Source organism: Chlorella variabilis (genome assembly GCF_000147415.1).
Source record: "Chlorella variabilis unplaced genomic scaffold CHLNCscaffold_27, whole genome shotgun sequence".
Classification (NCBI taxonomy): Eukaryota; Viridiplantae; Chlorophyta; class Trebouxiophyceae; order Chlorellales; family Chlorellaceae; genus Chlorella; species Chlorella variabilis.
The window spans coordinates 245,141-261,459 of NW_005435061.1; the positions used below are offsets into that span (position 1 = coordinate 245,141).

Here is a 16,319-nt window from a genome sequence, read left to right on the forward strand (position 1 = left end):
TCACCCCCCCCCCCCCCCCCCACGCACATACACTCTCGCAGGCGCTGCCCACCCAACTCCCCCACCTGCTCCTGCATGGCTGGCCCCTCTGAGGCAGCTGCCTGCAGCAGCTGCGGCAGCGCCGCCTCCCACAGCTCGTGCCCCGTGCGCTTGATCACCAGCGCCAGCAGCAGCGAGGCCTTGCTGCGGATGGCCCAGCTAGCGGCGCCTGCAGGCAGCGGCGGGGTGCGGGGGACAACAAACATGTGTGGTCGGCACGTGGGGAGGGCACGGTGGCAATGCTGGGGCTATGCAGCAGCGGCTCTGGCTGCTGCATAACCGCAGGCATACAGCTACAGCCGCTGCTGCTATGGTCACCCCATTCGCAGGCACACACGCCAAGCAGGTTGCGCCATAGCGGGCAGGCTGCAGTCGCGCTGCTGGGCAGGACTGCAGGCAAGCGGCCAGGCGTGCCTTGCTGCAGCATGTTGTAAGCCAGGGTGCCCAGCTGGCTGTGCTCCTCTGCGCTGAACTCCTCCCAGCGGTTGCCCACCTGCAGGCCAGGAAGCGGTCACCAGGCAGGCATCCAGCATGGGTGCACATGCAGCATGTGCAGGATTGGCACACGCCCGTATCGGTGTCGGCTGCAGCGAGCGCCTCGCCTGGTCGGCACCGGCACTGGCCCATGCATGCCCGCGCGCATGCATGCTGCGAGCCGGCCAGCCAATAACCAAACTCACCAGGTGCTGCAGCAGGGTGTAGCCCAGCACTTGCAGCTCTGGCGGCTGGTGGGCCTTGAGCAGCTCGGTGGCAACCGCCGCGCTGGCATGCACCTCGCCCGCCTTGAGCTGCGCGGCGGGGCGGCGGCACGGCAGCGATCAGACTGCCCCCTTGTGTCCCCATGTCCCGCTTCAGGCAGTCCAAGGGTGGCCAGGCAGCCGCGATGGCGATGGCGGCACTGCCTGCGCAGGCGTGGGCGGCCCGGGACCCACCTGTTCAAACAACCGAGTTGCGGCCACCCTCTGCTCATTGGTGGTCGTCAGCTGCTGGCTGGCGAGGAGCGTCTGCACAATTCCTGCGTCCATGCTGTATGGCTCCCTTGCAGGCCCCTCCGCCCCGATCAAGGCATGTCGTCACTGCATGGTGGGCAATGCAGGATCGCCAAGAGCGAGGGAGCTCCTCCGAACGAAGTGGGAGCGATCGCCAGAGTAGTAACAGCAGTAAGGGCTGGGGTGCGTATCCTATGAATGAAGCAGGATGCTGGGAGCTGCAAGAAGCACCTCTGGCCTGCCATCGACAGTGGCCATCGCATTCCCCGCTGGCATGGGCAACACATGCGAGACCCAGGCCTCTCAGGCCCTCCCTGCTTGCCCAGGTCCCAGCATCATTGAAAGCTCGTGGCGGCTCTCGGTGTGCACCAGCGCACGGCAAAGTTGGTCAAGTGGCCGCCTGGCCCTCCTGGGCTGCCGCACTGACGGGCACAGCCATCCCCTGACGGCATGAAGCAGCGCCGTGGCGGGGCACCGCCCAAGGGGCAACCCCAGGCTCAGGGCAAAACACGCAGGGCCAAGAGCGCTGCGCCGCCCCGTGTGCCCAGCCCCTGGCAGGAGGCCCCCCCCGAGCTCATCACCATACTGGAGCGGCTGCTGGCAATGGAGGACGGCAACCGCTGGGTGAGTGGGACCTGCGCGCGTCGTCCAATCTCGCGCCGCCGCCGCCGCCCATTACCCCCCTCCCCCGTGTCCTCGCTTCTCACCAACCCCGCTGTGCTGGTGCAGGTGCGCGTGGCCAGCCACGTGTGCTCCTTCTGGCGAGCCACAGCTCAGGAGGTGCTGCTGGCCGACACCGCCATCTCCAAGCCGCCGCTGGAAGAGTGCGGCTCCGCTGCCCGCTGCCCCTTGCCCCTCCGCCGCTGCTGTTGCATGCCATGCATTGCCCATGCTCCCTCCCTGCCTGCGCTGCCTGCGCGCCTGCTGGCTCACCCCTGCTGTCTCGCACCTGTTTGCCCCCGCCTGCCGCAGCTTCAGGGCCATCGGAGCACGCCAGCCGCCGGCGCAGCCCGTCAAAGCGGCCAAGGCCGACACAGTAGCCACTCAGGCGGCGGTGGTCATGGAGGCAACCGCCTCCACAGGTGCTGCCTGGCTGCCCCGCCGGCGACCATTGGTGGTGGCTTGTGGCGGCGACCGCCTGGCTGCTGCCGCCATCTGGGGACCTGCCGTGTTTGTGGCTGCCTGTCGCGGCTTGGCTGCGTTGTGTAGGCTGGTGGGCTGCCCTGCTCACCACGCAGCCGGCTGCGCCCTGCCGCAGGCATGGAGGCGATCAGCAAGCAGCGCTTCGACGCGCCGCCCGCCGTGGTCGGCGGCACCGGCGGCGGCCGCCGTGCCGGCTCGTGCGGCCGCGGCAGGCGCTCGCTGGCGGCCGCGCAGCGCGACGCGCCCGCCCGCCTGCAGCAACGGCAGGCGGCCGCCGCGGAGCGGGCCCAGGCGGGGCTGGCGGCAGCGCAGCAGGGCGCGCTGCCGCCCGCCGCCGCCTCGCCCAACCAGCCGCGCCGCCAGGCGGTGGCCGCGCCGCAGGGAAGCATCCAGTCGGGAATGGCGTTCGGCAACCCTGCGGGCGCAGGAGACACAGGTGCGTGCCCGTCGCTCCGAAATCCCGGCGTTCTGAGCTGGCGAGGCACTGCCAGCAGGCTGCCAGTAGTAGTACGGTGTGCCTTGATGGTGTGCTGGCCTGCTGCTGTTTGATGCCCTCCTGCCCAAGCCCGAGCTCCCTTACTAGCATCCTTGTCTCCGTTTCTTTGCCCCTGCTGCGCACGCTCTGCAGATAGCGATTCCGACGGCAGCACGCGGGCGCAGGTGGGCGCGGGCGCCAAGAAGCGCAGGCGGCGGCGGCGCAGGGCGCGGTCCGGCGGCCAGGCAGGCAGCGTGGAGAAGCCGCAGCGCCAGCAGCAGCAGCAGCAGCAGCAGCAGGAGCCGCAGGCCCCGGCCAGGCGTGCAGCTGCTGCACAGCTGGGGCCTGGCACAGGCAACATAGCAGGGCCGTCGAGCGCGGCAGCGCGCCCCCGTGCCAAGCGCCCGGCCGGCGCGGCAGAGGAGGCGCAACCCAGCAAGCGGCAGTATGCAGGCCAGCAGGCGCGGCGGCGGCAGCAGCAGCAGCAGCAGGAGGAGGAGGCGCTGCAGGCTGTGCCGGGCGCTGGGGCGGGGCTGCGTGCGGGCAGGCCTTCCGCGCAGCCGGGCGCCGCGGCCATGCCGCCATGCCAGGCACAGCAGCCGGAGCTGCTGGGCTTGCCGCAGCTCGTCCAGCCACCCGTTCTGAACACCGTCGACAGCGCCGACCTTGTATTGCAGCGGCAGCGGCAGGCGGAGGCTTCGGGCTGGCACCCCGCCCAGCAGCCGCCGCCGCGGCAGGAGCGCGGGCAGGCCGCGCCGCCGGCTGGCGAGCGGCGGCGGGAGCAGCAGCAGGCGGAGCCGTCTGGAAAGGGCGCCTCGGGCGCCTCGGGGTCCTACTACGAGCATGAGGGCGGGATGGAGGTGGAGCAGGAGCAGCCGCCGCCGCGCTCCGCGCAGCCAGCCCAGCGCGAGGGCTCGGGCGGGCCCATGCAGGGCCTGGTGGGCTTTGTGAAGCGCTTCGTCGGCCTGTGAGCGGCCTGCCGGCCTGCCTGGGTGGGCCGAGGCATGCGCAGCTCGTGCCGCCGTGGGCTAGCCAGTCCCCGGCATCCTCGAGTATTTTCTTGTTTTGATTCCTCACCGTCATCACCCTTTCATCACCTGGAGCGAGCGGCCAGCCAGCACACTGCCTCTCCTTAACCCTCACTATTCTTTCCACCGCCGCCACCGGCCTGTGGCTGTACAAGTCCCCGCTTGTGGGCTGGCCCTGAGCCTCCCCCTGCGCGCCCTTCCTGCGCCCCCCCCCCCTCCTGTCGTTGTACCCGCTAGCGCTTGCGAGGCCACGGTTGCTTGCCCCTGCTTATACATAGCAATACACGGATCCAATTGGCATCCGGCAACACATGCATGCAGCCTGTGTAACACCAAAGACATGGAATGCTGGGGGCACGCAGCAAATTGGGGAGGGTGAAAGGAGTGCATGAAAGGGAAGGCAGGGACGTCACGGCACGCCTAGCAGGCCGGTGCGGCCGGGCGCCCAGCTGGGGCAAGCACATGCAGCAGCCGGTGCCAGACCGGCAGGCCAGGGGCGTGGCCAAGCTGGTAACTGGCGGACGGTGCGCCGCGGCGCGCCGCGTGGGCCCAGTCCCCCGCCCGCGCTCACCCCGCGGCGCGCTGGTGGTAGGGCGGCCGCAGCTGCGGGTGCTCGTGGCCGTGATCGCTCGCCACGGAGCCCGGCGGCGGCGGCGGCGGTGGCTCCTCATTCAGCCCCAGCAGCGTGGCCAGCCGCTCCACCGCCAGCAGGTAGGCCTGGCGGGCATCGAACTTCATGTCGTACCTGCAGCGGTACCGCGGTACATCAGCCCAGGTACCGCGGCACAGTTCACAACCAGCGCCGTCCCGCCAGCCGGTAGCAGCAGATGGCTGCAAGCCGCCAGCCGCCCGCCAGCCATACGGTCGTGGCGCAACCACCCCCTGCAACCGTACAGAGGCAGGCAGGAAGGCAGGGAGGCAGGCTGGATGCTGCTGGGCCTCACCAGTAGTTGACTGCGATGGCGCGCCCCGCGGCATCCGGCTTCTGCTCCACCTGCAGCTCCCCAGGGCAGCGGCGGCGGCGATACGTGTGGGGTGTCAGGCTACCCTTGTAGCAGCCCACCTCCCGTCCAGGAGAAGCGTCCTGCTGCCTCAGCAGCGCGGCGGCCAGACCCAGCACCGCGGTGCTCTCCTGCCCAGCTGCAATGCCCGACCCCGCGCACCTGATGCCACCACATAGCTGGAAGGTACAGCGCCTCCCCGGCTTTGACTGTCACGGTGATAGGAGGCGGCAGCGAGGGGTCTGAGAAGAGGTCCCGCCCCTGCAGGGGCGCTGCGCCGGGTACGCCACTGCCGCCGCCACCGCCCGCCGCTGCCGCCAGGGCCGCCGCGTCGGCCGCGGGCACCACAGAGGACCACAGCACCTCCTCGCCCGGCTCGTCCAGCACAGGTTCCAGCGCTACGGTACCGCTCAGTACCGCCTCCACGCCGTCGCTGATGCTGTCGCTGCTGGCGGAGGCGAAGCCGGGGCGGGCGGCGGCGGCGGCGGCGGCAGGCTTGTAGGTGGCCTGCGGGTATCGCTTCATGCGCATGCGGAAGGCATCCGCCGGCGGCAGCAGCGTGAACGTCTTGCTGCCTGCCAGCACTGCGGCAGGGCGGCAGGGCGGCAAGGGACGCTCGACATCACGGCTCGGCCGCAGCTGGGAGGGAAAAATCGGCATGCACAGAGGCAACGGCGTGGGAGTGTGAGCGGCGCGAGCTGCTCGAGGACGGCAGGCGGCAGGCATGCCTGCGTAGATGTTCTCAAAGGGGTCCTTGTGCCAGCTGGTGATGCTGCGCTCGTCGCCTATCCACAGGTTTACCGCCTCTGGCAGGCCGCCTGCATCGGTATCAGAACAGGCAAGCAGGTAGGTGGGGAGGCGGGCAGGTACGGTGGGTAGTCAGCGTCGGAAGGACGGCGGATGGAATGGGCGGGCATGAAGGTGCAGCAGGCGCGGAGGAATGGCAGGGAGGCAGGAAGGCAGGCAGAGGGAAGCCAGGGCAGGCGGGCAGATGGAGCGGCAGGCAAGCAAGCAAATGGCAAGCGACCACATCAGACGCGGTGGCGGGCCGCGCACCAAAGGCCTGGGTGGCCCAGCTGAGCAGCAGGTCGATGTCCCCCAGCAGCTGAGGCACCTCTGCCGTCAGGCTGCTGTTCTGGTACTGCAGGTACGGCACCACAGAGGGAGGCAGCTGCGGGGCAGCTGCCTCGCCGCTGCCGTTGGCCGCCACGCCGCCGTCGGCCGCCGCCGCTGCCTTCTGCTGCTTGCTGGAGCGCAGCAGAGCCAGGAAGTCCCGCAGAGGCATCTTTACTTGGTGCGGCAGTGCAAAGCACTGCCCGGGCGTGCCCGGCAGCCCAGCCCGCGCCGCCTCTGCTGCCTCCTCCCCTGCGCCGCGCGGGCCGTCCTCGCTGCCCGGCGGCGCGGGGCTGCCGCTGCTGCTATCGCTGCCGCTGGCGGGGCTGCTGGCGCCGTTGGCTGCGCCCGGCAGCCGCGTCACCGCGTCGGCGCGGCCATTGGGCGTCAGCGCCACTGTCACCTCTGTGTCACCGGCCATAGAGCATAAGTAGTCATCTGTCCAGTTGGAGTACGCCGGCCAGTGGCTGACCACGCCTGCGCAGGCAGGCAGGCGGGCAGGCAGGCAGGCAGGCAGGCAGGCAGGCAGGCAGGCAGGGGCGTCAGCTCAACCGGCCGGCAGCCTGAGTGACATGTGAAGGGGTAGCAAGGATGCTACCAGTCCAGCAGCAGCGCCAGCCTGCCACTCCTTCATCTCCCCAGCTCCTTCATGCTGTTTGCTTTGCTGCCGGCAGGCGAGGCTCTCACTTGTGAGCACCACCGGCTTGTTGGCGGCCACATAGTCCCGCAAAAACTGCACCACGGGCAGCTTCTGATGGCGGTCCACCGTGGAGCCGATGTCCAACTCTGCAGCATGGAATGGCAGGGACGCTAGACGAAAGGCAGGCGAGGCAAGGGCAACGAGCAGGCCAAGAGGCGCCGGCGCCCCACGGCCGGTCAGGGCCTGCTGCCCGAAACCCGCGCTCCTGGCACCTGCTACCGCGCCCACCGGCTCCTCAGGCGCTGCTGGCAGCCCTGCAGCAGACAACCGCCCTCCAGATGCTCACCGCGAGTGTCGCGTGAAAGCTGCACCAGTACTTGCAGCACGTCCTCTGCTGACACCGTCATTTCATCCACACAGCGTTGCCCTTCCAGGCGCCGCGAGAGTGATGGCGGCAAGGAGGTCAAGAAAGGTGGCGGCTGGAGGCTGAACCCTTGCACGCGGTCGCCAGAAGTATGTCAATCGTGATGTAAACGCCGCCGGGAGAGGTCAACAACCCGCCACGCATTGCGGCGCATGCAAAACCGAGCCTCAAGAAAGTCGGCGCGGCGGCCTCCGGCGCGGCGGCCTCCCGCCTTCCCCGCTCCTGCCTACGCCCTGGGTTTCAGTTCACGTGGCACCATGCGATTAAACGATTTACCCGTGATATGATCGTGTGCAGTGCTTAACTGATAGGTAGGGTGTGTGCAGAAGCTTAGGAGAGAGGTCGGTACGAGGACGAAGACCAGGCAGTGGTGGGGGGTACCATCATTCGTTGATCCAGAGGGAGGAGAGGAAGGGAGGGTGACAGGCATTTCGTTGGCAGGCATGGCGGTTTGGTGGTCCATGCCGAAAGGAAAGAGAAAGCCCCAGCGAGAAAATCTGCCGTGTAGCAGCAAGAGAACGTCCGAGCGTGAAACGGCCGACGGAGAGAGAGCAGGAAAGCAAGCAACTGAATCCTCGTTGTTTGTGGGTCCTCGAGTTGGGTGGGATGCGGGCACGGGCCCCGGCGCGGCGCCGCCGCCACGTGGGCTCAGCCGGCCAGCAGGGCGGTGCAGGGCGACTGCTGGCACTCCTGCTTCCGCTTCTTCTCGCCGGCCGGGTGCAGCGCGGCCTCCACAGCGGCGCGCAGCTGCTCCTGGGTCAGCGCAGGGTCCTCCACCTCCACCTGCCATCACCCAGGTGGAGCAGGGGGCGTCAGTCAGGGACCCAGCCACGTGCACGCCGCCCTCGTGCCAACCAGGCATCCGCCTTTCCTCCCACCCAGGCCAGGCCCGGCAAGCTGAATCCCAGGCCAGTCCATCCCCAGGCCCAGCCCCAGCCCACACTGCCTGCCAGCTTCCCAGCCGCTCTGCCCAGCCCTGCCCAGCCCAGCCCTACCCGCAGCCCAGCCCAGCCCCAGCTCCCACCTGGAACACGTCATACACGACATGGTCCCGCCGCGTGGTGATGGCGGCGGTGGTGATCTCCAGAGGCAGCTCCCGCAGCGCACGCACCACATCCGCCAGCAGGCCGTGGCGGTCGGGGCAGGTGACCTGCACAGGAAGTGAACAGGAGGGCAGGGAGGCGGTGGGTAAACAAGCATGGGGCATCAGAGGCAGGCGGCGAAGAGTGCACAAGTGGCGTGCCTTGGGGCCAGCGCAGGCATGCAGCGGCGCGCCTGCTCGCAGAGGGAGCCGTGCCCTGCCGCTGCCGCGCCTCACCTTGACGTATCGGATCTGGCCCGCCTCGCTCTCCACCACCACGCCGCTGTCCGACGCGGCGTCGTCGTCGGGCGCGTGCGGCAGCTCGGGGTGCGGGCCGTCGCCGCTGAGGAAGGACCCTGAGGCCGCCTGCTGCGCCGCCGCCTGCACCTCCATCCCCACGGTCTCCTGCTGCGCCGCCGCCTCCTGCTGCGGCGGCGCCGGCGCCGGCGGTGCGGACGGCTGCGGGTTGGGAGGCGCGGCGGGCGGCTGCAGGTGGCTGTTGTTGAATGTTTCCGTCACCATCTGATGCTCGTGCCACGCCCTGCAGGCAAGGCAGCAGGCCCGGCAGGCACGCTCAGACTGGCGAAAAGGGGCCTGCGCAGGCAGAAGCTAAGCATCTCCCTGGCGATGACTGTGCCAGACGCAGCTCCCACCAGGGCGCAAGCAGGCAATGCTGCCGGCCGGCCTGCCAGCACCCCGGCGCCAGCAGCTAGCCAGGCGCAGGCAGGGCGCGCCCACCTGGCGCCCTCAGCCGGCGGCGAGACCTGCATCTCCGCCACCTGCAGCTGCAGGTCCTTGATGAGGCGGATGGTGTCGGAGAGCACCACGTGCTTTGGGCGCCGCGAGTCGCCCGCCGCGGCCGCCTCCGCCGCCATCGCCGCCCCCAGCTCCGCGGCGGTGCCTTGCGGCGGCACCAGGTCCCGCAGCTGCAGGCAGGGGAGGCAGGGCGGGGAGGTGGCGGCAAGGTAGGGGCGGGTTGGTGCCAGGTGGGCTTGCGGCTGGGGCAACGGGGCTGGCGCGTGCAGCAGTGTGCCGGCCGCAGCTGCGGGGGCATGCCGTGTCAGCCGGCAGCGCCGTTGCAGCCTCACCTCGTCTATCAGGTGGTTGATGCGGTCCCTCCGCTGCTTCTCCACTATGCTGTGCGGCTGCTTGGCTGCCGCGGCGGGGACGGGCAGCGAGGAGGCGCGCGCGGCGCCCGCGGGCCCCGCCCGCGGCCCGGGCCGCTGCGACTGCCGCGCCTGCTGCCGCTGCTGCGCCGCCGGCGCCGCCCCGGGCGCCCCTGCCATCGTGAAGGTGCTGGAGCGGCTGCCTAGGGGGTCCAGCTCAAGGCTGCCGCCGTTCATGTGCGGGTGGCCCTGCGCTTGCTGGCCGACCCGCAGCGGCGGCAGGCCCAGCGGGGCCGCCAGGTGGGCCGCGTCGCCGCCCATCGCCTGTGGCCCCGCAAAGTCCGAGGGGATGAACATGGCTGGCTCGTGCTCGGAGCTGGTGACGCTGGTGGGCATGGGGAGGTGGGGCAGGAACTGCAGGCTGTGGCCGCCCGCGGGCCCGTGGCCGCCGCCCATGGGCAGTGCCAGCCCCTCCAGGTGCCCGGCGTGCCCCTCGTCCAGCACGCACGTCAGCAGCGACTGCAGCTCGGCGTCGGTGTATGTGTAGGTCCGGGGGCTGCCCAGGGTGCCTGCGGGAGGGGTGAGCGGGGCCTAGGGCATCGCTTGCAGGGGCCAGGCGGCCGCGGCTCCTTTCAAGGAACGCTTGCGAGGTGGCGCAGACGCACAGAGCGCCGCCTTTTCCCCGGGCCGGCTCACCTAGCTGCGGCGAGGAGGGCAACCCCGCCTCCATTGCTGCTGTGGCGGCGGGACGACCCTCTTTAAAATAGCTCTCCAATAAAGGCCGCCCAAGAGCCGCACAAGAGGCGTTCGTAGCCGATCATGGGGCATCCGCCTGGCGTCGCCAGGCGGGCGGCCAGCACCGGATGGAATTTGATGGATTTTGGAGGCTCTGGCGTTTCCTTAGAACTTGTATGAAATCTGATGAATATGCATTATCATGATCTGGACTGGCATTGGCAATCTTCTGAAACTCGGGCGCCGCGTTTGTAGCCGTGAGCGTGGCTGGTATGCCGCGTGCCGCCAAGCGACACCGCCTGCTGATTCCAGGTGCCAGCTGATTCTGGCTGCTGCTGAGGGTTGTCAGCTCCAGCTCCAGGTGATGAAACTCTGTTCTGTTGCAGCTCCAGAGCCGGGGCGAGCGCCACGCTGGCGCCAGGGGGGCAGGATTTCAACCAATGTGAATCCTACACCGTGGTACACACTGGTGTCTGCCGCATTCGCTGGCCACGATGGGTGATGATGCTGCCCTGCCCTGGGCGTCGTCTTCGCAGCAGGACGAGGAGGGCGAGGCCATGCTCGCCGAGGAGCCCGACCTCCCCTCAAAGATGGGGCTGCAGCTGGGGGACAGGCTGGAGGTGAAGTGGCAGCTGGAGGAGGAAGGGGCGCCGGCTTCAACCAAGGTGGGCAAGTGATCGTGCAGTGCTGTCTGCCTTGGCACGCTGCTACTGGCCACCACGCCATGCGACCTGTTGCGATGAGGTGCAGGCCGCTCCCGGCTCCGTTGCCGCCCACCTCCTGATCCCGCCTCCCGCTGCAGTGGTGGGGAGCGGTGCTGGACAGCAGGCCACATGGGGAGACGGACGGCGAGGGGCGGCAAGTGTATGTGCTGAGGTAATGATTGATGGTTCGGGCTGCATGCGAGGCAGGCCGCCCTGCCGCACTACGACAGTCTTCCTCTTGTACTGCGTCGCTTTGCCCCTCTGTGATGTGGCCAGGTCATCCCGCCTGCTGCCTGCCTGCTTCTCCCTGCCTGAACGCCGCACCCACGCCCTGCCTGTTCGCCTGGCAGGTACGATCCCGACCCCGACAGCGGCTTCGAGGAGCAGGAGTGCTGCAGAGTGACGTTCCTGGAAGAGCGTGAGCGGCGGCCACTGGCAGCTGCCTCCAGCTGCCGGGGTGCATGCGCCGTGCAGCCAGCTGCCACACAGGTGGCCTGCATGCCCCACAGCAGGCCGAAGGGCAGTCATCGCCTCACTGGCTGGGCTGCCACACATGCTGGCAGCCTCCACACCAAGCCCGCGTTGCTGCCCGCAGCCCACTGCCCTCAGCCCCACCGCGCTGCCTGCAGACGCGCTGTATGATTTTGGGCAGGACGATGAGCTGGCGTGGCGCCAGGCTGGCGACAGCTGGGAGGCGCCGGCAGTGCCCGAGGGTGAGGAGGCGGAGGGCGGCGAGGGTGCCATCTACTCGCTCAACGAAATTGCAGCTGCGATCAAGGCGGCAGAGCGGTGAGCACCTGGCAAAAAGAATGATAAGACAGCCGCCCGACCACTTATGTGCTGGCATGCTGTTGCGACCGGCAAGTTGGTATCTGGCAGTCCGCTGGATAGTGTGGCACTTGACTGACACCTTGCGCGAAGCGCTTGTGTACTGCCTTTCCTGCCTCCTGTACCGCCAGGCGCCGCGGACGCACGCTGGACCAGGATGCGGCAGAGGCGCTGTCGGCGTTCCCGCAGGACAAGCAGATGTTCATCGCCGCCGGCTTCCGCAACTTCTCAGACCACATCTCGTGCGTTTGCCTTGAGCCAGCTCCTCGGTTGGGAGGGTGATGGAAGCGGTGGCCACGTGGCCGAGTGCCTGAGCTCCAAAGCGTCTGCCGCTCCCTGGTCTTGGCTGGCGCTGGCTCGCTGCCCAGGGTGCTGCTGCTGCCTCTGCCCGCCCGGTCGATGTGCGTTCTGCCCTGCTGCTTTACGTGCTGCTGCAGGGCGGGTGTGGCCCAGCTGCAGGCGCAGCACGGCCCCGATTATGTAGTGACGGCCGCGGATGTCAAAGCGGTGACGGCGGCAGCCATGGCGGCGGCCATGCAGAACAGGGGGCTGGGCGGTGCCAGGATGTGACCCAGCCGCCTGGATGCACGGCCCTTGGAGCCAGCAGCGCGGCTGGCACCACGGTAGCACACACATATCTAGGGACAGGCTCTGCAGGCAGACAAATGTGCTATAGAATACTTCTGAACTTCCAGGCAGTTGGTTTCATTAAGGTGTGCCTCCTCCATGTGCATCGCTGCGACGCTCTGTTCTGCAAATGGGCCATGACTTGTAGCAAAGCCGACGGCGTGTTGCCGATTATCAGAGTTACAATCCAAGAACAGACCGGTCAAGGTGTCAGCGCTGCTCATGCATTGAAAATAACTGCTTCCTGAAAGCGAGATGCGGCAAACTTGTTGCAGAGGGGAGTTACTTGCAAACGGGAGTAGAGAGAAGGGGGAAGACAGGCACTGCAAGTGACTCGGCGCGAGGCTCTACTGTATCTGAAGCTCGGACAATAAAAAATAGAGTGAAAAAAGAAGCGGAGAAACTTGAAGTCTTGGGCATATTTACTGTACTTGAGGGGGGAAAACTCTGAAGTCTGTGAAATCGCGAGGCGAAAGAGAGCGTGGCGGTTCACCAACCGCCGCCATTAATTCCCTCTACCACTTGGCGCACGCTGAGGCGCCGTTCCACAGCTTCTGCGAAGTCGGCTGCTTGTAGTTTTTGAACACTGCATCCTTGAAGCATTGCTTGCTCACCTGCAGGCACAAGGGCACGGCAGCGGCGGCGGTGGCCACCAACCATCTGGGTCCCGGCTGGCCCAGCTGCACCCGTTTTCCTTCCCCAGAATACCGCATGTGACATCGATTCAGGGCGCGGAACGGTGGGGCCGCGTCAAGCCTCCAAGCGCCTTGAGGGGCAACCAGGACAGCGGGCAGAGCTCCCCGCACAGCACAGCTCACCAATTTGATTTGAGACTTGCAAGCTGGGGTGCAGTTGACCTTCCAGGTGGTCCAGTTGGGCTTGCAAATCGCCATGAGCTTCCCCACGTACTGAAGCGCTAGTGTGGAGCTCCCTCCGAACCTCTTGCAGCTCGTAGGCACCACCACGGCCTGCGTGCCCACGCTGAAAAGCAGGATGAGCGACAGACACACAGCGGACGCCTTCATTGCGAACACCGCGAAACAAGAGGTGGCGCAAGCTGCTCTCTTATTCGTGGGAAAGCAGGAGTGAAGGCAAAAGATTGTGTCCTCGACCAGCTTCCGAGGCCGCGGGGTTGCCCATGGGGCACAGCAGCCGTCGCAGCGTGATGGTATCCTTGCATGAGAGGGCGTGGGGGCCTGCGTTGCCAGCTCTAGCTGTTGAACATTTTCCAGGAAAATGTCTATGCACGAGCTGTCACGGGGTTCTAGAGATGCTCTGCAGGAGATGCAAATTTGCACACCTGCAGCGGCGCCGGTGGAGATCAGGCGGTTGCGGCAAGGTAATTGCCAAGGGGTGTTGCCTTCGCAACGGGACCGGCCTCGCACCGCTGGACTAGCATGCAAACGGCGCGCCCACAATATGAATTTGTCAGCAGTCTAACCTCTCCCTCTGGGATAGACAAGCTGCTCGGCCTCAAGGTCGGGGCACTTTGCTGCCGCTTGAGGGTACGGGCATTTGCCGGCGCTGCCCCTGTGTTGCCATTGCAAGGAAGGTAACAGCAGAGGACGAGAGGCATGCTGGTCCCTTAAAGCAAGTGAAACTACGGGGATGAGCAGGAGGGAATACATCGCCGCGCAACGGCGGGACGCCAGTTGGGCGCCAGCCGGGCGCGTGGACAGGCTTGCCTCATGTGATCGTTGCGGGTTCATTTTCATATCCGCCACACCTCCTCTCATTGCTGCTGCAGTCGACTGTTGGGCGCTATCCTCGACAGCAACAATGGCCGCCGGCAAGGTGCCGTGCACCGTTGTCACCGGCTTCCTGGGCTCTGGTACGTGGGTCTGGTGGCACGCAGACCGCACGGGAGCGAGGGGCCGGCTGATCGCTCGGCATCGGGGCATGCCCCTCGCCCCAGAACGCTCTGCCGCCTCCCCCGGCTGTGTCCCTTTCCAGTGTGGCTCCCAGAGCTGCGGTCTGCAAGCAGACACGAGCAGCTGTGCTCCGCCACCGCCCGCCGCCGCCCGCCGCCGCCGCCCGCCGCCACAGTGCTGCATGGGCACTGTGCCATAGTCCTAATCTGTGCCATAATCCATCATCTGTGCCTTGCTCCCCTTGTGCAGGCAAGACCACGCTCATCAACCACATCCTGACAGGTGACTTAAAGCCTGCCGCACCACGCTCCCGCTGCACTTTCCGCTTGCGATGACTGCCGCCTCTGCTCTGCGCTGTTCGGAACACCTTGCCCAACCCTGGTGCCTCGCAGGGGAGCACGGCAAGAAGATTGCGGTCATCGAGGTGGGTGCAAGCGCCGCTGTCTGTCTGCCTCGCTGCTTTGACACAAGGCTCGCTGCCTGTTCGCCCGGCAGCGCACCCGTGCCTCCGCCCGACTCTGCCGCTGCTCTGCCCTGCCCTTTCTTGCACCCTGTTTCCCCTCGTAGAACGAGTTTGGCGAGGCAAGAATAAAAAAAACCCATGCGGCGCTGGCGCCGCTGACATCAGCGCTGTTTTTCGCGTGGGCTGGTTTCACGCAGCGCTGCCGGCAACACACGAGGACGTGCCCTCCCCCTCTGCGCTGCGCTGCCTCTCTCTGCAGGTGGGCGTGGACGATGCGCTGGTGCTGGACACCAAGGAGGAGATCTTTGAGATGAACAACGTGAGCCGTGCTTTCCACAGCTGCCGGAGCGCTGGGGCCCGCATGGGCACGCAGCCTGGGGCATGGCAGTCGCTGAGGTGGCAGAAGTCAGCGGCGGCGGGATGGCAGCCTGCGTGGCGGGCTGGCTGGAGGCGGTGGCAGCAGACGCCGCCGACAGCGCAAGCAGCATGGCGAGAACGCCACGGATCGGGAGCAGCGCGCTGCTGGGCCTGGACGCTGACCTTCCTGCCTGCCTGCATGCCTGCCTGCCTGCCTGCCTGCCTGCAGGGCTGCATCTGCTGCACAGGTGGGGAGCCCACGGCCGCCAAGCTCCTCGGCCTCACCTGCCTCCATCAACGGGGACGGCTCGGGCGGATACGGCCCCCAAGCGCTGCATGCTCTTGCGTTGCGGCTGTCCCGCTGCCTGCGCCCACCTGCCTGCGCCCCCTGCCTGCCCGCGCAGTGCGCGGCGACCTCATCCGCATCCTCACCAAGCTGCTCAAGCGCAAGAACAGGTGGGCCTGCCTGCCTGCTTGCTGTCTGCCTGCCGGCTTGCTTGCATGGCCCGCCAGCCGTGAGCTCTGAAGTCGTTCCAGCCCCCCCGATCTTTCTTCTTTCTGTATTTATCCTTTCCACCAGGTTTGACCACATCCTCATCGAGACCACAGGCCTGGCCGACCCCGCCCCCGTCGCCCAGACTTTCTTCGTGGACGACGACCTCAAGCACTCGCTGCGCCTCGACTCCATACTCACAGGTGGGTGGCGCGTGCTGCGTGGTGCAGTGCGGATCGGAGGGCGGCGGCTGGGGTGACTGCCAAGCTGGTGTGGTGCCATGCTGGTGAGCGGCCTGGCGGTGAGGTGGAAGCCCGGCCCAAGGCCTGGGGTTGCTCGTCATTGGCGGCACGCGCGTGGGGTGGGCGCCACGCCTGCCGGCGCCATCCGCCGCTGCGTCCCGCGCTCCAACCTCCCCCTGCTCCCCCCTGCAGTGGTGGATGCCAAGCACATCCTGCTGCATCTGGACGAAGAGAAGCCCGACGATGTGATCAACGAGTCCATCCAGCAGGCGAGAGGGCGGAGGAGGGGTTGGTGGGTGGGCGGGCGAGAGGGTTTCATGCATCCCGGCTGTGTGCGCGTCTGCTGTGGCGGGCTCGCCGCCTGGGCTGCGTATGGGCCGCTGCAAGGGGGCCCTGAGGGAGCCGAGCCTGCCCGTGCCTGCCCGCCGCAGGTGGCCTTTGCCGACCGCGTGCTGCTCAACAAGATCGACCTGGTGACGGAGGAGGAGAAGCGGGAGGTGGTGCGCCGCATCAAGGTGCGCGCCGGGCCGGCGGCCGCGCTGCATTTGCCTGGCGGACCAGGCCGGCACGTCCGGGAGGACGCAGCGCTGCCGCGGGCAGCCGCCCAGCGCCCTGCTCCACGCCTGCTGTTGCAACGCCCCAACCACACGCCCTCCTGCCGTCCACCCCATCCCTCGCCCACACACACACACACATGTCGCCATGCCGCCCCCGCCTACCTCTGCCCGCAGGCCATCAACCGCACCACGAAGGTGATTGAGTGCCAGCAGGCGCGGGTGGAGCTGGACCGCATCCTGGGCCTGCAGTCGTTCGACCTGGAGCAGATCCTGGCGATGGACCCAGCCTTCCTCAAGGTGTGGGGGTGGGGTGGTGGTGGTGGTGGTGTGTGGTGTATGTGGGTTGGGGCGGGTGGGCTGAGGAGCGTGCCATGCGCGTGTCGGCTGCAGCCCGAGGCTCTCG

General features: G+C 67.6%; 5 protein-coding genes across 5 annotated transcripts in view; 2 read left to right on the forward strand and 3 right to left on the reverse strand.

Annotated features, from left to right (window-relative positions):
- CHLNCDRAFT_139890 (hypothetical protein) overlaps positions 1-1,064 on the reverse strand; it is a gene marked incomplete at both ends in the record, with an annotated part of 8,619 nt that extends 7,555 nt beyond the window's left edge. The window contains 4 exons of the mRNA XM_005843762.1: positions 66-208; positions 373-532; positions 720-827; positions 972-1,064. Of these exons, the coding sequence (XP_005843824.1) occupies positions 66-208; positions 373-532; positions 720-827; positions 972-1,064 (504 nt within the window). The remainder of the gene's footprint in view (positions 1-65; positions 209-372; positions 533-719; positions 828-971) is intronic.
- A 3,177-nt stretch (positions 1,065-4,241) lies between these two features.
- On the reverse strand, positions 4,242-6,996 carry CHLNCDRAFT_139892 (hypothetical protein; the record flags this gene model as incomplete). The annotated part of the gene is made up of 8 exons (XM_005843763.1): positions 4,242-4,419; positions 4,619-4,668; positions 4,838-5,259; positions 5,386-5,493; positions 5,732-6,265; positions 6,476-6,574; positions 6,701-6,742; positions 6,921-6,996. 8 exons carry the CDS (start codon positions 6,994-6,996, stop codon positions 4,242-4,244), a joined length of 1,509 nt encoding a protein of 502 aa, XP_005843825.1.
- A 504-nt stretch (positions 6,997-7,500) lies between these two features.
- Positions 7,501-9,769, reverse strand: CHLNCDRAFT_139893 (expressed protein; the record flags this gene model as incomplete). Its single annotated transcript, XM_005843764.1, has 6 exons — positions 7,501-7,635; positions 7,877-8,002; positions 8,171-8,474; positions 8,672-8,859; positions 9,022-9,608; positions 9,736-9,769. The coding sequence occupies 6 exons, from the start codon at positions 9,767-9,769 to the stop codon at positions 7,501-7,503; spliced, it is 1,374 nt and encodes a 457-aa protein (XP_005843826.1).
- A 499-nt stretch (positions 9,770-10,268) lies between these two features.
- CHLNCDRAFT_139894 (hypothetical protein) lies at positions 10,269-11,876 on the forward strand (the record flags this gene model as incomplete). The annotated part of the gene is made up of 6 exons (XM_005843708.1): positions 10,269-10,439; positions 10,577-10,650; positions 10,829-10,896; positions 11,108-11,267; positions 11,438-11,548; positions 11,744-11,876. 6 exons carry the CDS (start codon positions 10,269-10,271, stop codon positions 11,874-11,876), a joined length of 717 nt encoding a protein of 238 aa, XP_005843770.1.
- A 1,836-nt stretch (positions 11,877-13,712) lies between these two features.
- CHLNCDRAFT_49195 (hypothetical protein) overlaps positions 13,713-16,319 on the forward strand; it is a gene marked incomplete at both ends in the record, with an annotated part of 3,978 nt that continues 1,371 nt past the window's right edge. Inside the window, 10 exons of the mRNA XM_005843709.1 lie at positions 13,713-13,764; positions 14,054-14,086; positions 14,197-14,228; positions 14,527-14,586; positions 14,854-14,872; positions 15,029-15,080; positions 15,205-15,320; positions 15,552-15,604; positions 15,791-15,874; positions 16,091-16,213. Coding sequence (XP_005843771.1) covers positions 13,713-13,764; positions 14,054-14,086; positions 14,197-14,228; positions 14,527-14,586; positions 14,854-14,872; positions 15,029-15,080; positions 15,205-15,320; positions 15,552-15,604; positions 15,791-15,874; positions 16,091-16,213 — 624 coding nt within the window. The remainder of the gene's footprint in view (positions 13,765-14,053; positions 14,087-14,196; positions 14,229-14,526; positions 14,587-14,853; positions 14,873-15,028; positions 15,081-15,204; positions 15,321-15,551; positions 15,605-15,790; positions 15,875-16,090; positions 16,214-16,319) is intronic.